The 19,551-nt window shown below is 39.7% G+C and overlaps 1 protein-coding gene across 1 annotated transcript in view; it reads right to left on the bottom strand.

Annotated features, from left to right (window-relative positions):
• The window catches only part of LOC102370516 (sodium channel protein type 2 subunit alpha-like), a gene marked incomplete at its 5' end in the record, with an annotated part of 86,768 nt that overhangs the window by 13,828 nt on the left and 53,389 nt on the right, over positions 1 to 19,551 (bottom strand). The window contains 3 exons of the mRNA XM_025194544.1: positions 2,551 to 2,688; positions 4,028 to 4,081; positions 12,676 to 12,957. Of these exons, the coding sequence (XP_025050329.1) occupies positions 2,551 to 2,688; positions 4,028 to 4,081; positions 12,676 to 12,957 (474 nt within the window). The remainder of the gene's footprint in view (positions 1 to 2,550; positions 2,689 to 4,027; positions 4,082 to 12,675; positions 12,958 to 19,551) is intronic.

Genomic DNA, 19,551 nt, shown 5'->3' with positions numbered 1-19,551 from the left:
CGAGGGTCAATGACCCCTGGATTGGGCAAACCTGAAAACTGGGGAGTCACCAAAGTCTGCCAAGGACAGATAAAAGGCAGTGAAAAGTGACCCTCAGGGGCACCCTCTTGATCTCCAACTCGACCAGACCTGTCCAGCCAGAAGGACCAGCCGGCGACCCCCTTCTGGAAGATAACACCATGCTGAAAGAAGCCTCAACGACAGACTCCAGCACTTGTAGGATAGGTATACTTGACTCTGTAGCTTGCTACTGTGTGTGTGTGTGTATGTGTGTGCATGTGTGTGTGTGTGTGGGGGGGGGACCCGCACCAAGGTTTATGATTACAGTGTTTCAATCTGCCTAATAAACTAGAATTTTAAGGATCCCAAGTTGGACATTTGTAGCCAACATGGTGACAGATGACAGAACAAGGAGTAGTGGTCTCAATTTGAAGCAAGGCAAGTTTAGATTAGATATTAGGAAGAATTTTCTCACTAGGAGGGTAGTAAAACACTGGAACAGGTTACCCAGAGACGTTGTGGAATCTCTATCCTTAGAGGTTTTTAAGACCCAGCTAGGCTTTAACTGGGATGATCTAGTTGGGGATGGTCCTGAATTGAGTGGGGGGGTTGGACTAAATGACCTTCTGAGGTCCCTTCCTATCCTAATTTTCTATGGTTCTATGAAGGAGTCTGATAATGGTAACAAATTTTGGTGGACATCCAAATCACATCTGGATCTTCCATAGAGCCTCCCTGTTAATTAAATCAAAGGCCTTAATCAAGTCAATGAGGGCCATGTAAATATCTCAGTGTTGTTTGTGCTATTTCTCATGTAGCTATCTAGCAACAAAGTTCATACTTGTGGTCTCAAACCACATTGAAACTTGGGTGCCAATGAGAACTTCAGCAAGGAAAGTGAGTCTACTGAGGAGAATGCAAGTGAGGATCTTCCCAGCTATAGAGAGGAGTGTAATATCATGATAACAGCTGCAACCCGATCCATCTCCTTTTTTTGAACATGGTAATGATTGTGGCATTTCTCAAGTCACTGGGAATCTGTATATGCTTCCAAATGTTCATAATAACAATGTGTGGTTAGTGAGATAACTTTTTTCCACCACCACCACCACCACCATCTTATCTACCAAGCTAAGCAGAGTATCTGAATTAAAAGGTAATAGGATTTTTTCCTTAAGCTCTCTCTGGGCGTGGACTGACTAGAGGATGGTTTCTCAGTGGATGCCATTGCCAAGAGACTTCAAGAAAAAGAGCTTGCACTAGGTAAGTCTTGAGCTCTGCCATCTTAAACTGACCCCATGATTTTACTCATGACGTAAATCTAGAGTCTGGCTTAGAAATGAATGACTTGCAGATACTGCTTTTGTTGGAGACATATGACTTCCATAGGCAGTGGAAGCTCCTGACAAGCCTGGCAGCAGCAAACATGGCCCCATAGCAAAAGGGGCAGAATTTGAAGCCAGGTAACATGGAGGAAGCTGAAAGATGGAGAGGCTTGGATAATGTGAAAGTGAAAATGAACCCTCACCACTAAGCACTTGAAATGAACAGTAAAACATTCATATGGATAGAAAGTCAAGAGACAATTTTAACATTTTCAGTATTTGCATATTTAATATTTTTTTCCATGCATTTTAGTTAACCACAAACAAATCAAGAAGGAACTTGTGTATCACTCCCAAGAACAGTGGGGCTTAACCTCCAGCCTGCAGGCTAGCTCCAGGCTGCAGAGCTATGTCATGTGGCCTGTGGGGCTCCCCACAGGTCCAGAAATCTGGTGGTAGAATGGGGCAGTTAATGCTGCCACTATTCTCCTGCAGCCCTATTTCCCATTTCCATGGCCAGATGACCTGGCCCCATTATGCTGGATAGGATCGGTGGATTGGGCCAGGCTGTGTGAGATCTGGGCCATGGACAGAGGTTTGATTCTGTGCACATGGGACCAGGAAGGTGTGCCTATTCAACCAGGCAAAAATAATCTTGTGCACTGGATTTGGCCTGCCAACCAGCCCTGAACCACTTAATTGGCCCACATCCCAGAAAGTTTGGGTAGCATTTGTTTAGACCACTTAGACCACTTTGGCAGGAGGATTCCTACATGCAGAAAATGTGGTGAAGAGATGTGAGAAAATGAGGTGAAACAGGAGTTGTAAGATTCACAACAAATTCTTGACATACATTTCTCACCAAGATGCACAGAATCTCATTAATGGTATGACTTTCCTTAGAGCAGTGCTTTGATACCCTCATGCTTTATGAAGAAAGAAATTATATGCATCTTCTGAACAACATATTGTGGTCTTTGGATACCACTGTAGGTTTAAATTCTTTTAAAAACTTTCAAAATTAAAGGCTATTGCCTCATTATACAGAACAAAAAAGGAAGCAGTTTTAGCAGTTGCTATCTCTATTCCCTTTCTCTTTATTATTATCATTGTGAGAAAGTTAAAATAATTTTTTTTGTCCCTGCATATAAAATAACCAGCTGGTAAGGATCAAGTCATTTCTTTAAAATTCAGCTTTTTCTGAGGTACTAATAAAGATACTTATCTTCTTCTTTTGCTGATTGAAGTTGTCGATGATGACACCAATGAAAAGGTTCAAAGTGAAGAATGAGCCAAAGATGATAAAGATGACAAAATAGATATACATGAACCAGCTAATCTCATAGCTGGGCTGCATATTTATCTAAACAAAAAGAAGAAATAGCAAAACTTAGCACAAGAGCATGGTTAATTTGCCTACTAAAATCCTACACTAGCATATTTTCATGGACACAGATACAACAAATATTCAACTGAATATGTAAACAGGACACAGAAAATTTTAAGTGCATATGTAAGTGACAGTTTGCATGTACAGATACAATTTTTCTCTGCACTCGTGGCAACCATTTTTGAAAACTGGTGCAAGAGTCAGACTCCATTAACAAAACAACCTGTTGCGGTAGCAGTACTCTAAATATGCTTAGTCTTTGTGAACCTATTTTTATTGAAGTAGTAACATGTATTATAAATAGTTTGCATTAAACGGTTTTTTTCCTCATCTGAAACACATTAACTTAATTGGTAGTAGCAGCAGTAGTAGTAGTTTATTCACAGTTTTCATTAAAACAATTAAAATTCACAATAAAATTATATGCAATATAATTTAAAGCTATTGGTAAAAGTCATAAATAAATCATTTAAAATACAGTAAAATATAGATTAAACAAAATTATAGATACATTTTACACATTCTATCAGATTAAATAAAATTAAAACAAAACATAGTATATGATGTTACAAAAAACAGATAGCATGAAGCAATATACAGTAGTAGATTTGAAATAAATAAATAAAACTAAGGGAATTCTGTTTGATTTTGGCTCTTATTCTTTGTGCAAGTAATTCAAATACACCTAGGGAGTACAGAACATACTATAAAGTTATTACAGAGGGGTCAATTAGTTTTTTCTTCATTAGCCCAGTATTTAAAATTTTCCAATAATAAAGAAATCATTTTCCACTTATTGCTTCATAGACTGAACAAGACCATGACTAGTGATTTAAGTAATCTATCTCATTCTTCCCGTAAAACCCCCTTCCCATCCTATCTGGTGCCTGACACCACCTGCCCTTAACAACTGTAGATATCATTAGAGTGAACTGTAGTCTAACAATGATTTCTCATTGTTTGTACTTTTGTACTTCAGATAGATAGGGTTCTAGGCCAAAGAATGCTTTATTAAACTCATAAAAAGGGAATTCAAGAAAATCTCACTGCCCACATATCTGGCTGCATGCTGGCATCTTTAATTCTGAAATGTATATCTTGTTTTAAATGTAGGGGTAACTATAGTTGGAGGAGAATACAAATGTTATTTAACTGTTCTCTTAATTATGTTATAGAACAAAGTCTGTAGAGAACATTAGACAAATCTTTAAATTTTCACAATCACTGCCATTCAAGTTAGATATAAAATGAGTATGATGTAGATGTTAAAGTCTATCCAAGTTACACAAATAAAGTTAGAAACTGTACTTACATCTACAGAATCAACAGCTGCATACATGATATCCGTCCATCCTTTAAATGTAGCCTAGAGAGTATTTGATATGTTACAATTTCAGGGTAAAACTTCAGGTGAAAAAAAACCAACCTAGCATTTATACTTATAACCCAATCATATTTCACACTGAGCTTGCATATGGCCATACAATGAAAGAGTATTTAAAGACAGCTTCCTTGGAAGAGATGAGCAAATGAATCATAAAAATAATTTATCAATTTAGTTGCCTTTTCTGATTTTTTCATTGTTTAAATTATTATTATGCAAACTCTTCACAATTTCATACCTGAGCTGAGCTGCAGTCAATCTCTGAGTTGCATGACTCAGCAAGAAAGGCACATGGTCATATTTCTTTTTCTGACTTGCAAACTGGAGAAAAGATTTAATAAGCCACTGAGCTTGGATTTTTCAGGAAGGGGACACGAACACAATAAAGAGAAAAAACATAAGATAAGCAGACTCTGGAAGTTTTATGAATTTTAACATTTTCCTTCCTCGGAGGGACAAGGTTTTCCCAAGAAACAAATCAAGCTAATATAAGATGTACTGGCTATGTACAAACACATTTTACTTTAATTTTCTACTGTCACTTTAATACAAAGGAATTCCCATTTGGAAAGGCTATTGTCAGGTTTGTCTAACAATAGATTTCCTGCCCAGGACTATAGAAGCAAGCCTATGACTCTTCTACATTTATAACATGTTCTCCTAACCTGCATTAAATAATGGCATTGTACTTACTGGTGCCTAGTTTTCTGTCCTTCTCTCCTTGCACTAGGTACATATTATGAGATTCCTGAAATAACCTTTATGCATGTCCCCACAAACAGGAATGTTCATTCCCCAGGGACAAAAAGAAGCACCACATACTTGTACTGCTGCTACCTGTTCCCAGGGGAACGCCCCTGCATATGTACTCTAGTGCATGGCAAGTTGCTCCAGGTGGGGTAGGGGAGGCTAGGGTCAGCACCCAGGGGCCTCCTGGAGCTCCAGTGGTGGCAATCTAGGCACACAAAGCTTGGCTGGCAGCTGGAGTGTGGCTCTGGCCAGCCAGGCTCTGGTTTTGGGTGGTGCGCACTGGTGCCACGTTCCCTTGTCTTGCTTTTTTCTGGTGCAGGTTTTTTTGACACTGGGATTTCCCGGTGTCAAAACCCCCTCCACTGCACTGCAAATTAAGTGTGGTGAACCCTTGTACATGCGGTGTATGTGGTTTGCGGTGCCGCAGCCAGGTCTGCAGTGCCATGAGCTGCACATGCGTGCTCGTCTGGACATGCCTTTCTTGTCTCGATTCAAGCTAGCAGTGCTTGGAATGTGTTAATATTCAAGGAGTGTCTTAGAATAGATCTTCCTTTTCTAGTCATCAGCATTCACAGTAAAAAAAAGGTAAATAGTCAAAGAAGAAATGACTGAAGAAAAACCTGTTTAGGGGTATGTAAGTACAGACATCTAACACAGGCACAAGTGAGTATGTTGTCACCACAGTTTAATATGTTTTACTTCAAAATCTAACTGGCAAAAACAGTCAGGCAAGGAATTTACAGATTACAGAAAATCTACTGTGAGCTGTGACCAGGATGATGCAGAGCAAGGGGGCAGGGCAACCTGCAGCACAGTGGCACAAGTGACACAGGCAGTGTCTCTGTGTGTGGCACGACAGATCAAGGAGGGGGCAGGGAACATGGCTGCAGATAGGTAAGAACAAGAAAGGAGAGCAGCAGATTGGGCAGGGGTGGGCAGTGGCACTCATGGAGGCAGTACCCCTGACAAAAAGGTCAGTCCCCACTAATGGAGAGGATGCCAGCATGTTTAGAGAAGAGTTAAATTTCAGCTGAACAGGCTGTATTCTTCCCTCAAGAAAAAATTATCTTTCCATGTTATTCTGAAGGACTGGAGAAAAAATATAATGGTTGTTCTGCAGTGTGCCATAGGATAAGTATATAAAAAAAGAGGAGACTGCTATAATATGATGCATTTATCTTCCTTCTAGTGTCCAACACCTGCAAACCACTCAGGGGATTGAACATGGAGCTGAGAAAAGAAATGACAGAGGCTCTTTCAGTCCTGATGTCTCTATGCTACTTCCTGGAGACAACAGACAAGGTAGAGATGCACCTTATAGAATAACTGAGTAAGATATGCATAAACTTTCACCACACATAGCTGATTTCATCAGATGCTATGAAAGGACAGCAGAGAGCAGGTTATCAAATAGAAGTTAATGATTTATATACACAATACAGGGAAGTGGGGAGAAAGGAGGGAGAGAGGGTAGGGCTGAGAGAGGCAAAAGTGGTTGGAGATAGCTTTCTATTTGATGGCCTGCGTGTTCTTTCATAGCATCTGATGAAGTGAGCTGTGCCTCAAGAAAGTTTATGCATCTTTGCTTCCATTAATCCAAGGTAGATCTCAACCTTGTCTTCTGCCTGACTTGCCTAACTGCCTCTGATATGGCTAATTACTTATTTCTGGCAACACAGTGCAGGTCTTGGTAAATAAAAAAGGAAGAAACTGTATTTGTTTTTTTTTTCACTGACACCTGTTGTTCAGTTTGCATTACATTTGTGTGCCCTGCTGGTAGATAATTAAATATAGAATTAATCCTAAAAGCCTAGGTCCCCCATTTCATAAAACAGGTGTAAGTGCAGTGATTTACCTTCTAGTCAGAACAGCTTCCAGGAACAGCATGGGCAGGAAGCCTTTTTAAAAACAGAGCATGTGTAGGGACAAATAACTCCCCATAGAGACTGCAGTCACAGTAATGCCAGAAGAAATAGCAAAACATTAAGCAAGCTCAGTGACTCCTTATAGGAATTACCATAATTCCTTCAGAATAACAATTAATGTTCTTCTGTCTCTGGCACCCTCAAGCTTCAAAGAAAGGTGCAAGAAACTACATAATGAGTTATGGAATAATCTCAGGGGAGTTTCTTTCTAACCCCATTGGTTAGTGCTTAGTTATTGCTCTGGAAATGATGTTTCATACTTGTTATGTGTTATGTCCCAACTGTTCATGTATAAATTAATCCCCTTTTTAATCCTACCAAGCCTCAAGAGTATCTTGTGAAAACAAGTTCCATAAGCTAGTTATGCAAATGGCTAATACTATATCTTACCAAATGATTTCTTATTTCTTGTCCATTAAGAAATAACAAAAGCATTTATTTGGCCCCATCATATTAAGTACTCTGCACATCTTTCATGGCCCTTTTTAAGCCTTCTTCTCTCTAAACTAAACTATTAGGGGTGCACCAATGTAGATTTTTTGGGCCAATACCGTTGGCTGATTATGATCAAGCCATGGGCAGCCAATACTGATCCTATTTCATAGATTTCATAGACATTAGGGCTGGAAAGGACTTTGTGAGATCATCGGGTCCAGCCCCCTGCCCAAAGTGCAGAAAGTCAGCTGGAGTCAGGTAACCCCAGCAAGATAAGCATCCAAACGCAACTTGAAAGTATCCAGAGTAGGTGCTTACACTTGCTCCCACTGGAGGGAGTGTTTCAGATTCTGGAGACTTGGACAGTAAACAAGTTTTTCCTTATCTTCAGTCTAAAATGGTCTTCCAGCAATTTGTGACCTTTGGACCTCGTCTTCCCTAGGGGAGCCCTGGTGAACAGACGTTCTCCCAGATCCTGATGTATATCCCTGATGTACTTATATGCTGCCACCAAGTCCCTGTGAGCCTACGTGTTTCCAAGATGAAGAGTCCTGTGTGTCTCACCCTCTCCTCATAAGGCCTGCTCTCTTGGCCTCTGATCATGTGTGTGGCTCTCCTCTGGACTCTCTCAAGCTTCTCCACATCCTTTTTAAAGTACGGAGCCCAGAACTGGATGCAGTACTCCACCTGCGGCCTCACCAAAGCTGAGTAAAATGGGAGAATGACATCTTGGGTCTTGCTTGAGATGGATCAGTAGATGCAAGCCAGGGTTTTATTTGCTTTGCTGGCTGTGGCATCGTATTGGTGGCTCATATTCGTCTTATGGTCAATCATGACCCCCAAGTCTCTTGCAGACACAGTGCTAATGAGTGAAGCACTGCTGAGCCTATAGGTGTGGTGTGGGTTCTTTCTCCTGAGGTGGAGCACCTTGCATTTTTCTATATCGAAGGTCATCAGGTTTTCATCCAACCACCTTGTGAGAATGTCCAAGCCAGCTTGGATCCTCAACCTATCCTTCGGTGTATCCTCACATCCCCACAGTTTGGTGTCATCTGCAAATTTAGCCAGTCTGCTACTGACACAAATCCAGATTGTTAATAAATATATTAAAGAGTACTGGTCCAAGTACTGAACCCTGAGAGACACCACTGGTCACCATGTGCCATGTTGACTTGGTTTCATCGGCCATCACTCTCTGGGTCCAACCGTGAAGCCAGTTCCCCAGCCATCGGACCATGAGGATGTCAAGGTCACAGTTCTCCAATTGTGCCATGAGGACATTGTGGGAGACCAAGTCAAAGGCTGTTTTAAAATCCAAATATATGACATCAACCTCTTCCCCCCCACCCCCAACTCTTTTAACACTCTTCATCAGGGCCCACTGACTTATGGATGTCCAGCCTCTCAAGGTGCTCCCTCACAAGGTCTTCACCAAATGTAGGAGTATGGTCACCCATACCCTCGTAATCCTGTGTCTAGTCAGGCAGGTGAGCCCCTTGGGCTGGTGAAAAACCAATGCAAAGTAATCATTGAGGAGATTAGCTTTTTCCTGGGTGTTGGTTGTCAGCTGCCCCATTTGATTCAGCAGGGGTACAATGTTGCCTTTGTTTTTCTTTTGACTTCAGTCATTTCTGAAAAAGGACTTTTTATTGTCCTTGATTCCCATAGCCAGCCTGAGCTGAGTTTTGGCCTTGGCTTTTTTGGGCCATTCCCTACAGGTGTGGGCCAGTCCTGCATAACCCTCCGTAGAGGTATTACCCATCTTCCAACCCTTATAGGCTTCTCTTTTAAAACTAAGAAGGTCCATGAGTTCCCTGTTTAGCCAAAAGAGTTTCCCAGCCCTTTTACTACTTTTCTTGTGGACTGGAGTGAACTTCCCTTGAGCTTTTAGGACCATGTCCTTAAGTAGTGACCACTCATCCTGGGTTCCCTTCCCTGTCAGATCATGATCATTCAGGGTCTCAACAACCAGCCTTCTGAGCTTGTGAAAGTCAGCTTTCCTGAAGTCAAGGATTTCTGCACTGCTGACTGATTTGCCACTTTTGTGATGGATAAGGAAGGTGATCAATTCATGCTCACTGTTACCAAGCTTCTCGTCAGTCCCCAGGTCACTAATGAGATCATCCCCTTTGGCCAGGACCAGATCTAGCAGACCGTGGGCTTCTTGAATCAGATATAGTTCATCAAAGCAGGCAAGGAAACTAAATGACTGATCAGATTTGGCTGAATGCTCCTCCCACGAGATGTCAGGGAGGTTGAAATCACCCATGACAACCATGCACCAAGAGCATGCCACCTCTGCTAGTTCCCTAGAGAATTCATGGTCAAGCTCTTCCTCCTTGTTAGGAGGTCTATAATAGACTCCTTTGGTTATATCCCCTTCACCATGTTCTCCTCTTATTTTAACCCATAAGGTTTCAAGTCACCCTTCTTGGGTGCTAATGTCAGCTAGCAGGGAAGTATACTGCTCCTTGACACAGAGAGTTACACCCCCACCCTTCCTATCAGCTCGATCCCTCCTGTATAAAGTATAGTCATCTATACCTGTAGTCTAGGCCTAAGTGGAGTCCCACCAGGTCTCTGTTGTCCCTATGAGATCATATTTGTTACTGCTTAGCAGGGGACCAGTTCCTCCTGTTTGTTCCCCATGCTCCTGGCATTAGTGTATAGGCAGCTAAGTCTGCCATTGGAAGCCCTCGGCTTCTCTGCAGGGGTTTAGGTTGTAGCCGTGTTGGTCTAAGGACATAGGCAAACAAGGTTCCTTGGGTGAATTTGATATTTTTTATTAGACCAACCCAAATAGTTGGAGAATAGTTATTAAGCAAGCTTTCGGGTTCAAAAACCCTTTGTCAGGCTAAGGAAGTTTCAGCAGTTGGTGTGTGCTCTTCCTGGATGGAATGAAAAGTAAAGAAGCCAGGGGCTGGGCTGGGGAGTCAGTTGCCAGGCAGATTATAATGTATCAAAAATCCAATGTCTATGTTTAGTCCATGATCTCTAGTATCCAGCAGGTTGATGAAATGGAGCTCATAGGCTCGTCTCTGGGAAGTGTTGTGCAAATTTCCCTAGGCTTCTCTGTGCACTTGGGAGCATCCCATCCATGGGATGGGATAGGACTAAGTTTGGTTGTATTTCCTGACCTGCAGATTGTGTGTTTGACTCTTCCTGGACTTGTTCTGATGGTTGTCTGCCCATCCCCGGGCAAGCTTGGTTTAAAGCTCTGGCAAGCAGCTCAGCCAAACCAGTCAAATGTACAGCCCAGCAGCCTGGAGAGCAGCTGCCGCCTGGCCTGAGTGCAGCCCCATCCCAGTGCCCCTGACAGGAGGGAGGGGAAACCAGCACTGAGCTCCGGAAACTGAATATTCCAAATATGAGATGTAACCTTAAGCACATCATTTTAATCTTTCTTTTACTTCTTCAGATTCCAATGAGTACTGAACAATTGTTTTCATCAAGCTACCTACAAGGATACCCATATGTTTTCTTCTAAATTTACCTAAAAGCACCTGTAAGTAATTCAAATATTTCCTCCTCCCCACTAATTTTTTTTGTATTTTGGACTCAGACAGCTGCTATTGAAAGGAATTAGAAGGATATCAAATATGTGAGAAACCAAATTTTTTTACTGAGTAAAGACCCGGGAAGAAGTGCTGGAATATTCCCTAGGTATTGAAGGTTTCCAAACGGTAGATGAACTGTAATTTTTCACTGTAAAAATCTATGGTGGAGTAGAGAAACAGTGAATGTTAGAAGCCAAAATGCCCTTTGAAGATCAAATGGCAAGAGAGACCCAATAACCATGGATAAAGTGCTAGTCATAAATGTACTGGTACACAATGCATCGGTATTTGCAGCAACTTTGGCATGCACAAGCGAGGTGTGTAGATTTATAACACTGCCACTAAAATTTTGGAGAAACTGTGGACTATAGTAGGGAAGTAACTGATAAACTACTCTCCTCTTCCCTGTATTTCCTTATTAAATCTAACTTCTTTCTGTGTAGCTGAAATCACTTTCTGTTAACATTAATGAGAAAAATATTGCTCAAATATTCAAGCACAAATTGACACAGCTGACATGAGTTTTGTTAAATCAAAAGGTTATTTGAAAGAGATTTTCTATTGGCATTTGCATGTCTCTTCTTTTAATAACTGCTTATCAATTAGGATAAAAACCAGTAAAACCATGTGTTCCTACTACTGTAATCTCTACTGTGTAAGTATCAATGTCAGGTAATTCCAAATAATACAATATTTTACAAATTTAACGTTACTAAATCAACATAACTATTGGCAGACTGTATGTGTAATTCATATATAAATATGCAAGTAAACCTACCAATGTGATGCATATAAGAGATAGAGACACCGATGAAATCATTATGAAACTGCTAGAGCTCATTAACATTAGACACTGGCCCTCACTGCAGACCAAGAGCAAGCAAAATGGGAGCATGCTAACATTGAAGCAGGACTAGCTCCAGAGTGAGGGAGAATAATTACCATGGGCTTATGAGGACAAATATTTTCCCAGGAGCATTGATCCAAGTGAAGCCAATTTGGAATACGTGCTCCTGTTCGAATTGGTTTTACTCTGCAGATGGTACTACAAGAAAAGTTCCTGTGCTCTGAATTCCAGCACTAAGAGGTTCTATTGAAGCTTTTGGCTTAGAATAACATAACAAAAGAAAACAATGGAATAACTGGTAATGGTTCAAAAGTGATTACACTAGAACAAAACAGAGAACACACCATATGGACAGAGAAAAAAGTGGGAACTATGGTTTAAAATCAGTTTTGCCTGGTCCCCCTCTGAATTAATTGTCAAAATTTAACCTTCCACATAACTTTTTGCTTTGACAAGCAGATGGGCTTTGGAAATGTACTTGACTACCGTGGTAAGAAACACTGATGTCTGTCTACAACTTGGCAGATGGCATAAATAAAAATCTCTTGCCAGTTTTCTTTTTAGGGTTATGTGATACTAGAACATTTCTAGAATTTTTTCATGAACTTAGGATGAGACTTAAACTTTTTCTGTTTTTTATTTGGGGAGAGGAGGTAGGGGGAAGGCTCACCAGTCCTTTTTTATTTGCATTCTGGCTGTAGTTAAGCACTCCTTCTCTCTACAGTCTATAAAAGAACATGCTGGATTTGTACCACTATCAACATTAATCTGCTTGCGCATAACAAAAACAAAGAATAATTAAAGAAATAGGAAGCAATTAATCTCAAATATAAGTACATAACCTCTCTTTTGGATATTTTGCTTATCTTCAAGGAACCCCGATTTTAAGCATCCTAATAAGCAACCTCCTTTCCAAGGACCCTTAGATTTTTGTGACTTTCATTAACATAGTATGTACTGCCATGTGATAAGATGATAATGATAAATGGAGAATCAATCTTCATTTCAATATACAAAGTGGGAAATTAAGCTATAAAATATATATAAAAAATGGCCACTTACTACTTGAAGCAGAGAAAGATAGCCGGCTCCGACATTGTCAAAATTTACTTTCACATTTTTCCACCGAACATTATCATCGTTTTCCATAAGATATTCACAAGCATTCTTATTTTTAACTTTATCTGCCAGAAAACATTGCCCATTTGTAAGGTTAACACAGGAGAAGAACTTGCCAGCAAACAAATTAACTCCCATGATACTGAAGATTAGCCAGAATATGAGACAAACCAGAAGTACATTCATAATAGATGGTATTGCTCCTACAAGGGCATTCACAACCACCTAGCAAAAAAAAAAAAAAAAAGTATAAAAATATGTATATATATATATATAGAGAGAGAGAGAGAGAGAGAAACTTTGTAAGAAAACTTACAGACGCAAAAATTTGACATTTTTCCTGACAAGGCTACTAGTGAAAATAACAGACTAAAATGGAGTCACAAACACTCTTATTTTTCAAATAGTTGAAACAAACTATGTACTTAACTAATCAACAGAAAATGGTTGAGAACTAAATTGCCAAGTAGAAAAGCTAGTTAATTAAAAAACCCAGAGGAGTTGTAAAGCAGATTGTGAAAATACACAATATATTCAAATTAATAAATGTGGGAAATCACCACTTACAAACATGACTAATGACTGAAAAAAAATGAAGTACTGACTTCTTATAGATTTTTCGAAACAATACAGAGGTAACTTGATAAAATTATATCTTAAAAGAATTACAAAACACATTTACAAATTATTTATTTATATACACATTATTATTTTACTTTCTAAAGATAGCTCCAACAGAAAATGGCAGTTTTGTATTATACATTCAGCTAGATTAGTAGTGTCTTTAATTCCCTCCTTCTGTAATAATCCTGTGATATGAAAAAATAAATACATTATTATCACAATTTAAATAAAAGTATATAAAGATTCAGGCTACAATAAATTTGTAAACAAGATGAAACAATGATAAAGTTAATTTAATGATGAAGAGCTAACTGTGAAAGAAGGTTGCAAAATATTCTGGTTATTAGAAGACTGAAATTTTCCAATCCCTAGCTGAAATAAATACTACTATATTTTTGTCATGACAGTATAGATTTTCTGTGTGACAGAAAGAAACTTGTCCCTAGCTGGTTAAATAAGGTACCTGATTATTTCATTTCAATGGAGAACCTCTATTACTTTTCATGTTTGTGTTTATTCACTCCTTTGCATATATGGAAAACTGAAGAGTAAGTTTAGAACATTTAAGGAAAGTGGAAATTTTCTACCTTTACAACCTTTCTACCTTATTGCAACCTTTAGAAAAGATCTTCCTGACATCATACATTGCAAAGTCTATTGGCAATAGAGAAACTTGTGTTCTTTGATATATAACACTTTAATTAATGTTAACAGTGATAATCTTGGTGTTGAAACCAACTACATTTCTTTTTTTTAAATAAGGAGAATGGTGATTTTCTCAGAATCAATGCCATTGAAGTACATTAGATACATGATTTGCACTTTCATCTGGTGCCTTGTATTATTCTTCTGGCAGGATTTGGGGTACAACCTCAAATGGTCTTCTGAGACACATTGAAAATGGAATTTACTTTGGTGATAAAGTATGGAGGGATCTCTAGAACTATTCCATCACTGTCAATTAAACATGTTTTAAATAAATTAAACTTTTGAATCTGATATTCTGCAAATGTGACAATTAGAAGTGATTTTACATTAATATATCACATTCGGAAAGAGTTTATAAATACTTCAAGTGACTTAAAAACTAGATATATTCTTTGAGGGAAAAGAAATAATTTTGTCTTGAAGCTAAATACTTTGAGTTGATTGTGAACCAGAAATGTTAGAAAAGTAACCTTTTTGCTAATGTTAGTAAAGTAACATTTTTAGGGATTAAGGACCTATGCCTATTAAATCTTGACAGTAATCCATATATCCAATATTATTGAGATAGATATTTGTTTTAGTTCTCTAGAAACTTGACTGTAGAATGCATTGCAGGACAATTTTATGAACTCATTCTTAGATGAATTAATTGTAAAGGGATATTACAGAGGACAAACTGACAAAACTATTATGAAATAGGATTAAAGTTCGTATGTTACAAGACAAAACAGTAGAAGTAGATGGAACAAATTCATATACTTGAGAAGCAGAATTAATATGGAAAGTTTATAAAACAAAAACCATAATACTAGCTTTATGGCTAGAAGCCAAGTGAGCTTCAAGATAATTATGCCAGAGATGACGGTAACAGTGTGAAAAAACTGTCAAGGCAACAAAAACACTTTTTCATATACAAACTATAAAATAATAAGGCTAGCATCAGAAGGGAGAATTAAGTTTAGTGAGAAGGGGACACTAAGGAGGAAAAAAAACATACACAACAGACAACTATCAATACATAGCATTCTGTCTTGTGCACAGTAGGTGGCAGAAACAAGCTTTGTGGTCTCACAGAATAAGATACCAATAAGCAATTCATGGATATAGTACACTCTGTATACCAGTGGTTCTCATTCTTTTTAGACTCTAGTACCCTTCATTGGACTCAAAGCACTTTTCCATAATTTTTTGTGAACTGAGTGGCAACTAATTTAAAAAACAAGTTTATATATTGTAGTGCTTACCTCCTTGCAGAGGGGCTGGTGGGCAGTGGATCATTCAGGCAGGGACAAGCCTGAGCTTGTGTTTATCTACCTACCTTTTCTGCTCATCTCCTCACAGCACCATTCTATTTAAAGGATCCTGTGGCACCTCAAGGTGCTGTAAACAAACATTTCTTTTGAAAGGAAAAACCATACATGATATCAATTAATGGGACAAGATCAGAGATCTAGAAAAAGGTTTAGTTGATATTTTAAGTAAAGGCATTAAACTACTGCAGTTACTTCTTTTGTTAATAGTGCAAAAAAACAAACATTTTACATGTGCAGGGGGATAGGAAGGGGGGAGGATACTTTAATTAGGGCGGATCTGAGAGCTGCTCTAATTGAAGTGCCTGCAGCATCATGTGTATTCAGTTTCTCACGCTTCAAAATGGCAGCAGGGGTGCTTTAACTAAAGCTTGTCTGATAAGCTTTAGTTAAAGCACTCCCGCTACTATTTTGAAGTGTGGGGACGCTGAATACAGGAAATGCAGAGGCTGCTCAAGTCTTAATTAAGTCTGCTCCAATGTGCTGTAATTACAGCACATCAGAGCAGCATCCCTGCATGTCTACAGGCACCCAATATTAGCACTTCTAGGCAGGCAAATATGTATGCATGATTCACAGATATTTAAAATAAAAACATTCTGACCTATTGTGGTCTGAATATTTTGCAACAGAAGAATTGCTCTATTCATTTTCCAAAATCAAGAAACAAGTGAAAACAAAGAGGTGTCTTTTCCTGTTTCTGTGAGTGAAGGCAGTCACATTAGTGAATTGCTTGTACATCCCGTTTAGGGCTGGTCAGTTGAGCTCAGCTCTTCTCATGCAGTGTGACATCACACTACCCTCCACTGACGAGTCAGTGTCAAGCACCCAGTCAAATGGGCTGTATTGTTTGTTGTGATCAACCAATGAAAGATATTTGCAAGAACCACCAGGCTCCAGTGTCTAATTTATTATAATACTATGATACCATGGCTATCATGCATGATTTTTCATTTTGTTTAAGAAATGTGTTTTAGTCATTGTTTTTATGCACTGCAATAAATAAGTTCGTTTTTTAAATGGGGTGCAGCTAAATTTTAGCAAAATGACAGAGGGGTGTCTCGAGACTAAAAAGGTTGAGAACTGCTGCCTTAGATAATTACGAAGTAAATCAGATTTACTTCTCAGCACTTAGAGAGTGTTTACATTTCATCTACCTTGGACATATAGACTATTTAACTTCACATTTGATCAGCCAGCCTTCCAACTCTACAGGAGAGTGGTTTAAATTTAAAAGTACAATATGAAAACATCTCTGATAAGAATAATTGGGTTTGATAAAACTCTTCTTCCACATAATACACCTAACAATATGTACTGAAAATTTGATTCAGACATGTTAACTGGGTACTGGAAGAAAAATGATGCATAGCTGTGTATTCTAAAGTATTATTAATTATCACAAAGGAGTCGACAGAACATTTAAAGCTACATTTACATATTTTTTACATGCTCCGAGTAATAATCAGAATATCAGAACCTAGATCATTGAGAAGGAATGGTGCCTGCTTGGTACCAGGTCTATTGTGGAGGTTGTCTACCAGGAAAAAGGTGAGCTAGGGAATAACAAAATCTCCTGGAGCTGTTGACCTAAGCTGTTGACCTCCATGGAGAGAGCTGGGGAAGATAACACTGCTAGAGGAGGAGCTGGTACTACCAATGCACTCTGATTAGGTTTGGAATTAGAACACATAAGTTTTCTTCTCCATATCAGGCTGTACTGAGGAAATATGCACCATATTTAGTGATGGTGGCACTGGCACTCAGCTCTGCAAAAGGGACAGAAGACACAGCATTTTGATGGATGAACCTTCTACAATCTTGTAGTGCTAGCTCTAAAGCACACAGGTCTCTATGAATTTCTCCTAGAACTTTCAAAGGCTAAGAATTCTTGGGGCCTGATCAGTAACTCAGAAAGGATTTTGCAGAGCAGGAAGCAACAGCTAACATTTGAGGTGAGATGCGGTATGCCACTAAGCTCCTGATGGGGGACTTGCTCCTTGTACCCATCCGTGCCAGACTTGTAACGCCAGGTGGTTCAGGACCATGCTTGTGCTGACATGCTGGTACGATGAGCATTTTTCCCTTGGGAGGTCTCCCCCTGCTCCCTGCCATGTCTTGATTTTACAGGAAAATAAGGGAGGTTCCTCAAAGATTGCAGACCACCCTAGGGCACTCTCACTGTAGGTGTTTCTTGGGACTCCTCCACCCCTACACCCCATCCACATGCCAACCGTGGCTTGTCAGCTGTATGGTGCTTGATGTTTGAGTTATAGGCAACCAGCTGGGCTTGGTGTGTTCCCACCTTGACAGGCGTCTTGATAAAAGGGGACGTCACATGTATAATTAATTAGGTTACCCCAGCGATATTATGAATCAAAATGCTTTCGCTAATGAATTTATTAATAAAGAAAAGAAGTTTCGGTCCTAATTGTAGAATCAGCACACTACTTGACTGCAGTTCCTCAGGTCACAAGGTCCAAAGTTAATTCCCAAATCATGCCAGTTCAACACAAGCTCATAATCAAAATTAAAAATGGCCTATAATCAGTCCTTCAGACTACAAAAGTCCTCAACAAGCTATTGGGCACTCTCAATTCAACAGTGTCCCTATTCAGGTAAATGGCTCTGCTGGCAGCACGCCTCCTAACCAATTCTGCCCGTAAGGTGTTGGCTCAATCCCAGGCCTTTCCTGGCCAGTTCAATCAGAGGTAAAAAAAAAAGAGAGAGAGAAAAAAAAAAAAGAAACAGTGCAATGGAAGAAAAAGGCCAAAAGGAAAACAAGAAAAGAGAGGCAGCAACATTTCTGCCTCACTCATGTGTCCCTCTGTCTGTGTCTGAGTGCTGGGGTCCTTCTTCCAGGCATCCCTGGCACTGGTAAGGTTGAAGTACCCCTCTGGGTATCCCTGCTGTGGAAATGGCTTCGTGCTTTGCCAGTTGCACCGAGTTGGAGCTCATGATGGTAGGGCTGCTTCTCGCTCCCCTACCGTGCTGCTCTGTGCAGGCTCTTGTAGCCAGTTCCTGGTGCAGGTGTCTGATGTCACGCCTCAGTACCTCTTCAGCAAACATGTACTTAAGTACTGTGTGGGTGGTGCCGCTTGCTACTCTGCAAACTCTGTACCTGCACCTGCATCAGGTATTTTTCAGTTCCAGCCCTTACTGGGCATTTTGTCTTGATGTGCTGCATCCCTCTGACACTAACAAAACCCCCCACATGGGGCTTCCAGTCCCTGGCACCAGTCACACCATGACACTCCTGAAGCAAGATCTTGAACATGTGAGGTTGAATTAAGCTTGCCAAGGAAAGAGACTAGTACAGGAAGACAATGTCAGAGAGTGCTCAATGCTGGACTAAAGTCCTGGCTTCTGGACTTATGAATGAGTTTTTGGCCCTGTCTAGGGAGAATATTCTAAGTTTCCTTTCTTCTTTCTGGTCCTGAGTTTAAAGGCCCGAAAACATGCAATCCCTCTCTGGGATGTGTAAACATGGAGAGTGACTGTGGTAATCACTGCATCTTAGGAGAGTCAACACTGAGAAGATTTTGGTAATGGTATAACCACAGGGAGAGAGAAAAACTATGTCACTATCAAGTGATGGTAACAAGCTCAAATTAAATGTGTCACCAGGAAAAAAGAAAAAGAATCTTCAAAATGCCAAAGATCTTGAAATGTGTGGCACAACTAAAATTAAAATAATGGAGGTGGGAGGGGTGAGGACCTTAACCCCCAACTTAAAGGTGAACACCTGCTTTTATTCCCAAATAGAAAAAGGGGGAAGAAGAGACAGGCAAGGTGAAAGAACTACATAATATACTAAAAATCAATAATAAAATAGAGAGCCCATGCTGGTACTTCTTACTTAATGCAGGCTGCAAAGATTGACAAGAAAAGATTAACTCAGCCAGGTGGTTGAGAGGAAATGAGGAGTAGAAATTGTGCACTATTCCTTATAACCAATGATGCAGGGCTGGATGCAGGGCTGGTTTTCTGGGTGGCACATGATACAGACACTTTTAAGGCAAAAGCCTCCAGCTGAAGCTTAGTGACATGAGACATAGCTACAACTGACAATGCAGGACTTCTCTTATCAGGAAAAAAATTAGAGGTTCATCTAAGCAGCCTAGTGGACTAAAATGTTTAAATAGAATTACTAAATTCACATATATAGCATTATTCA

Source organism: Alligator sinensis, unplaced genomic scaffold, assembly GCF_000455745.1.
Source record: "Alligator sinensis unplaced genomic scaffold, ASM45574v1 scaffold1414_1, whole genome shotgun sequence".
Classification (NCBI taxonomy): Eukaryota; Metazoa; Chordata; order Crocodylia; family Alligatoridae; genus Alligator; species Alligator sinensis.
Note: the sequence above shows the minus strand (reverse complement) of the source record. Positions and strands in the feature narration are given on the sequence as shown.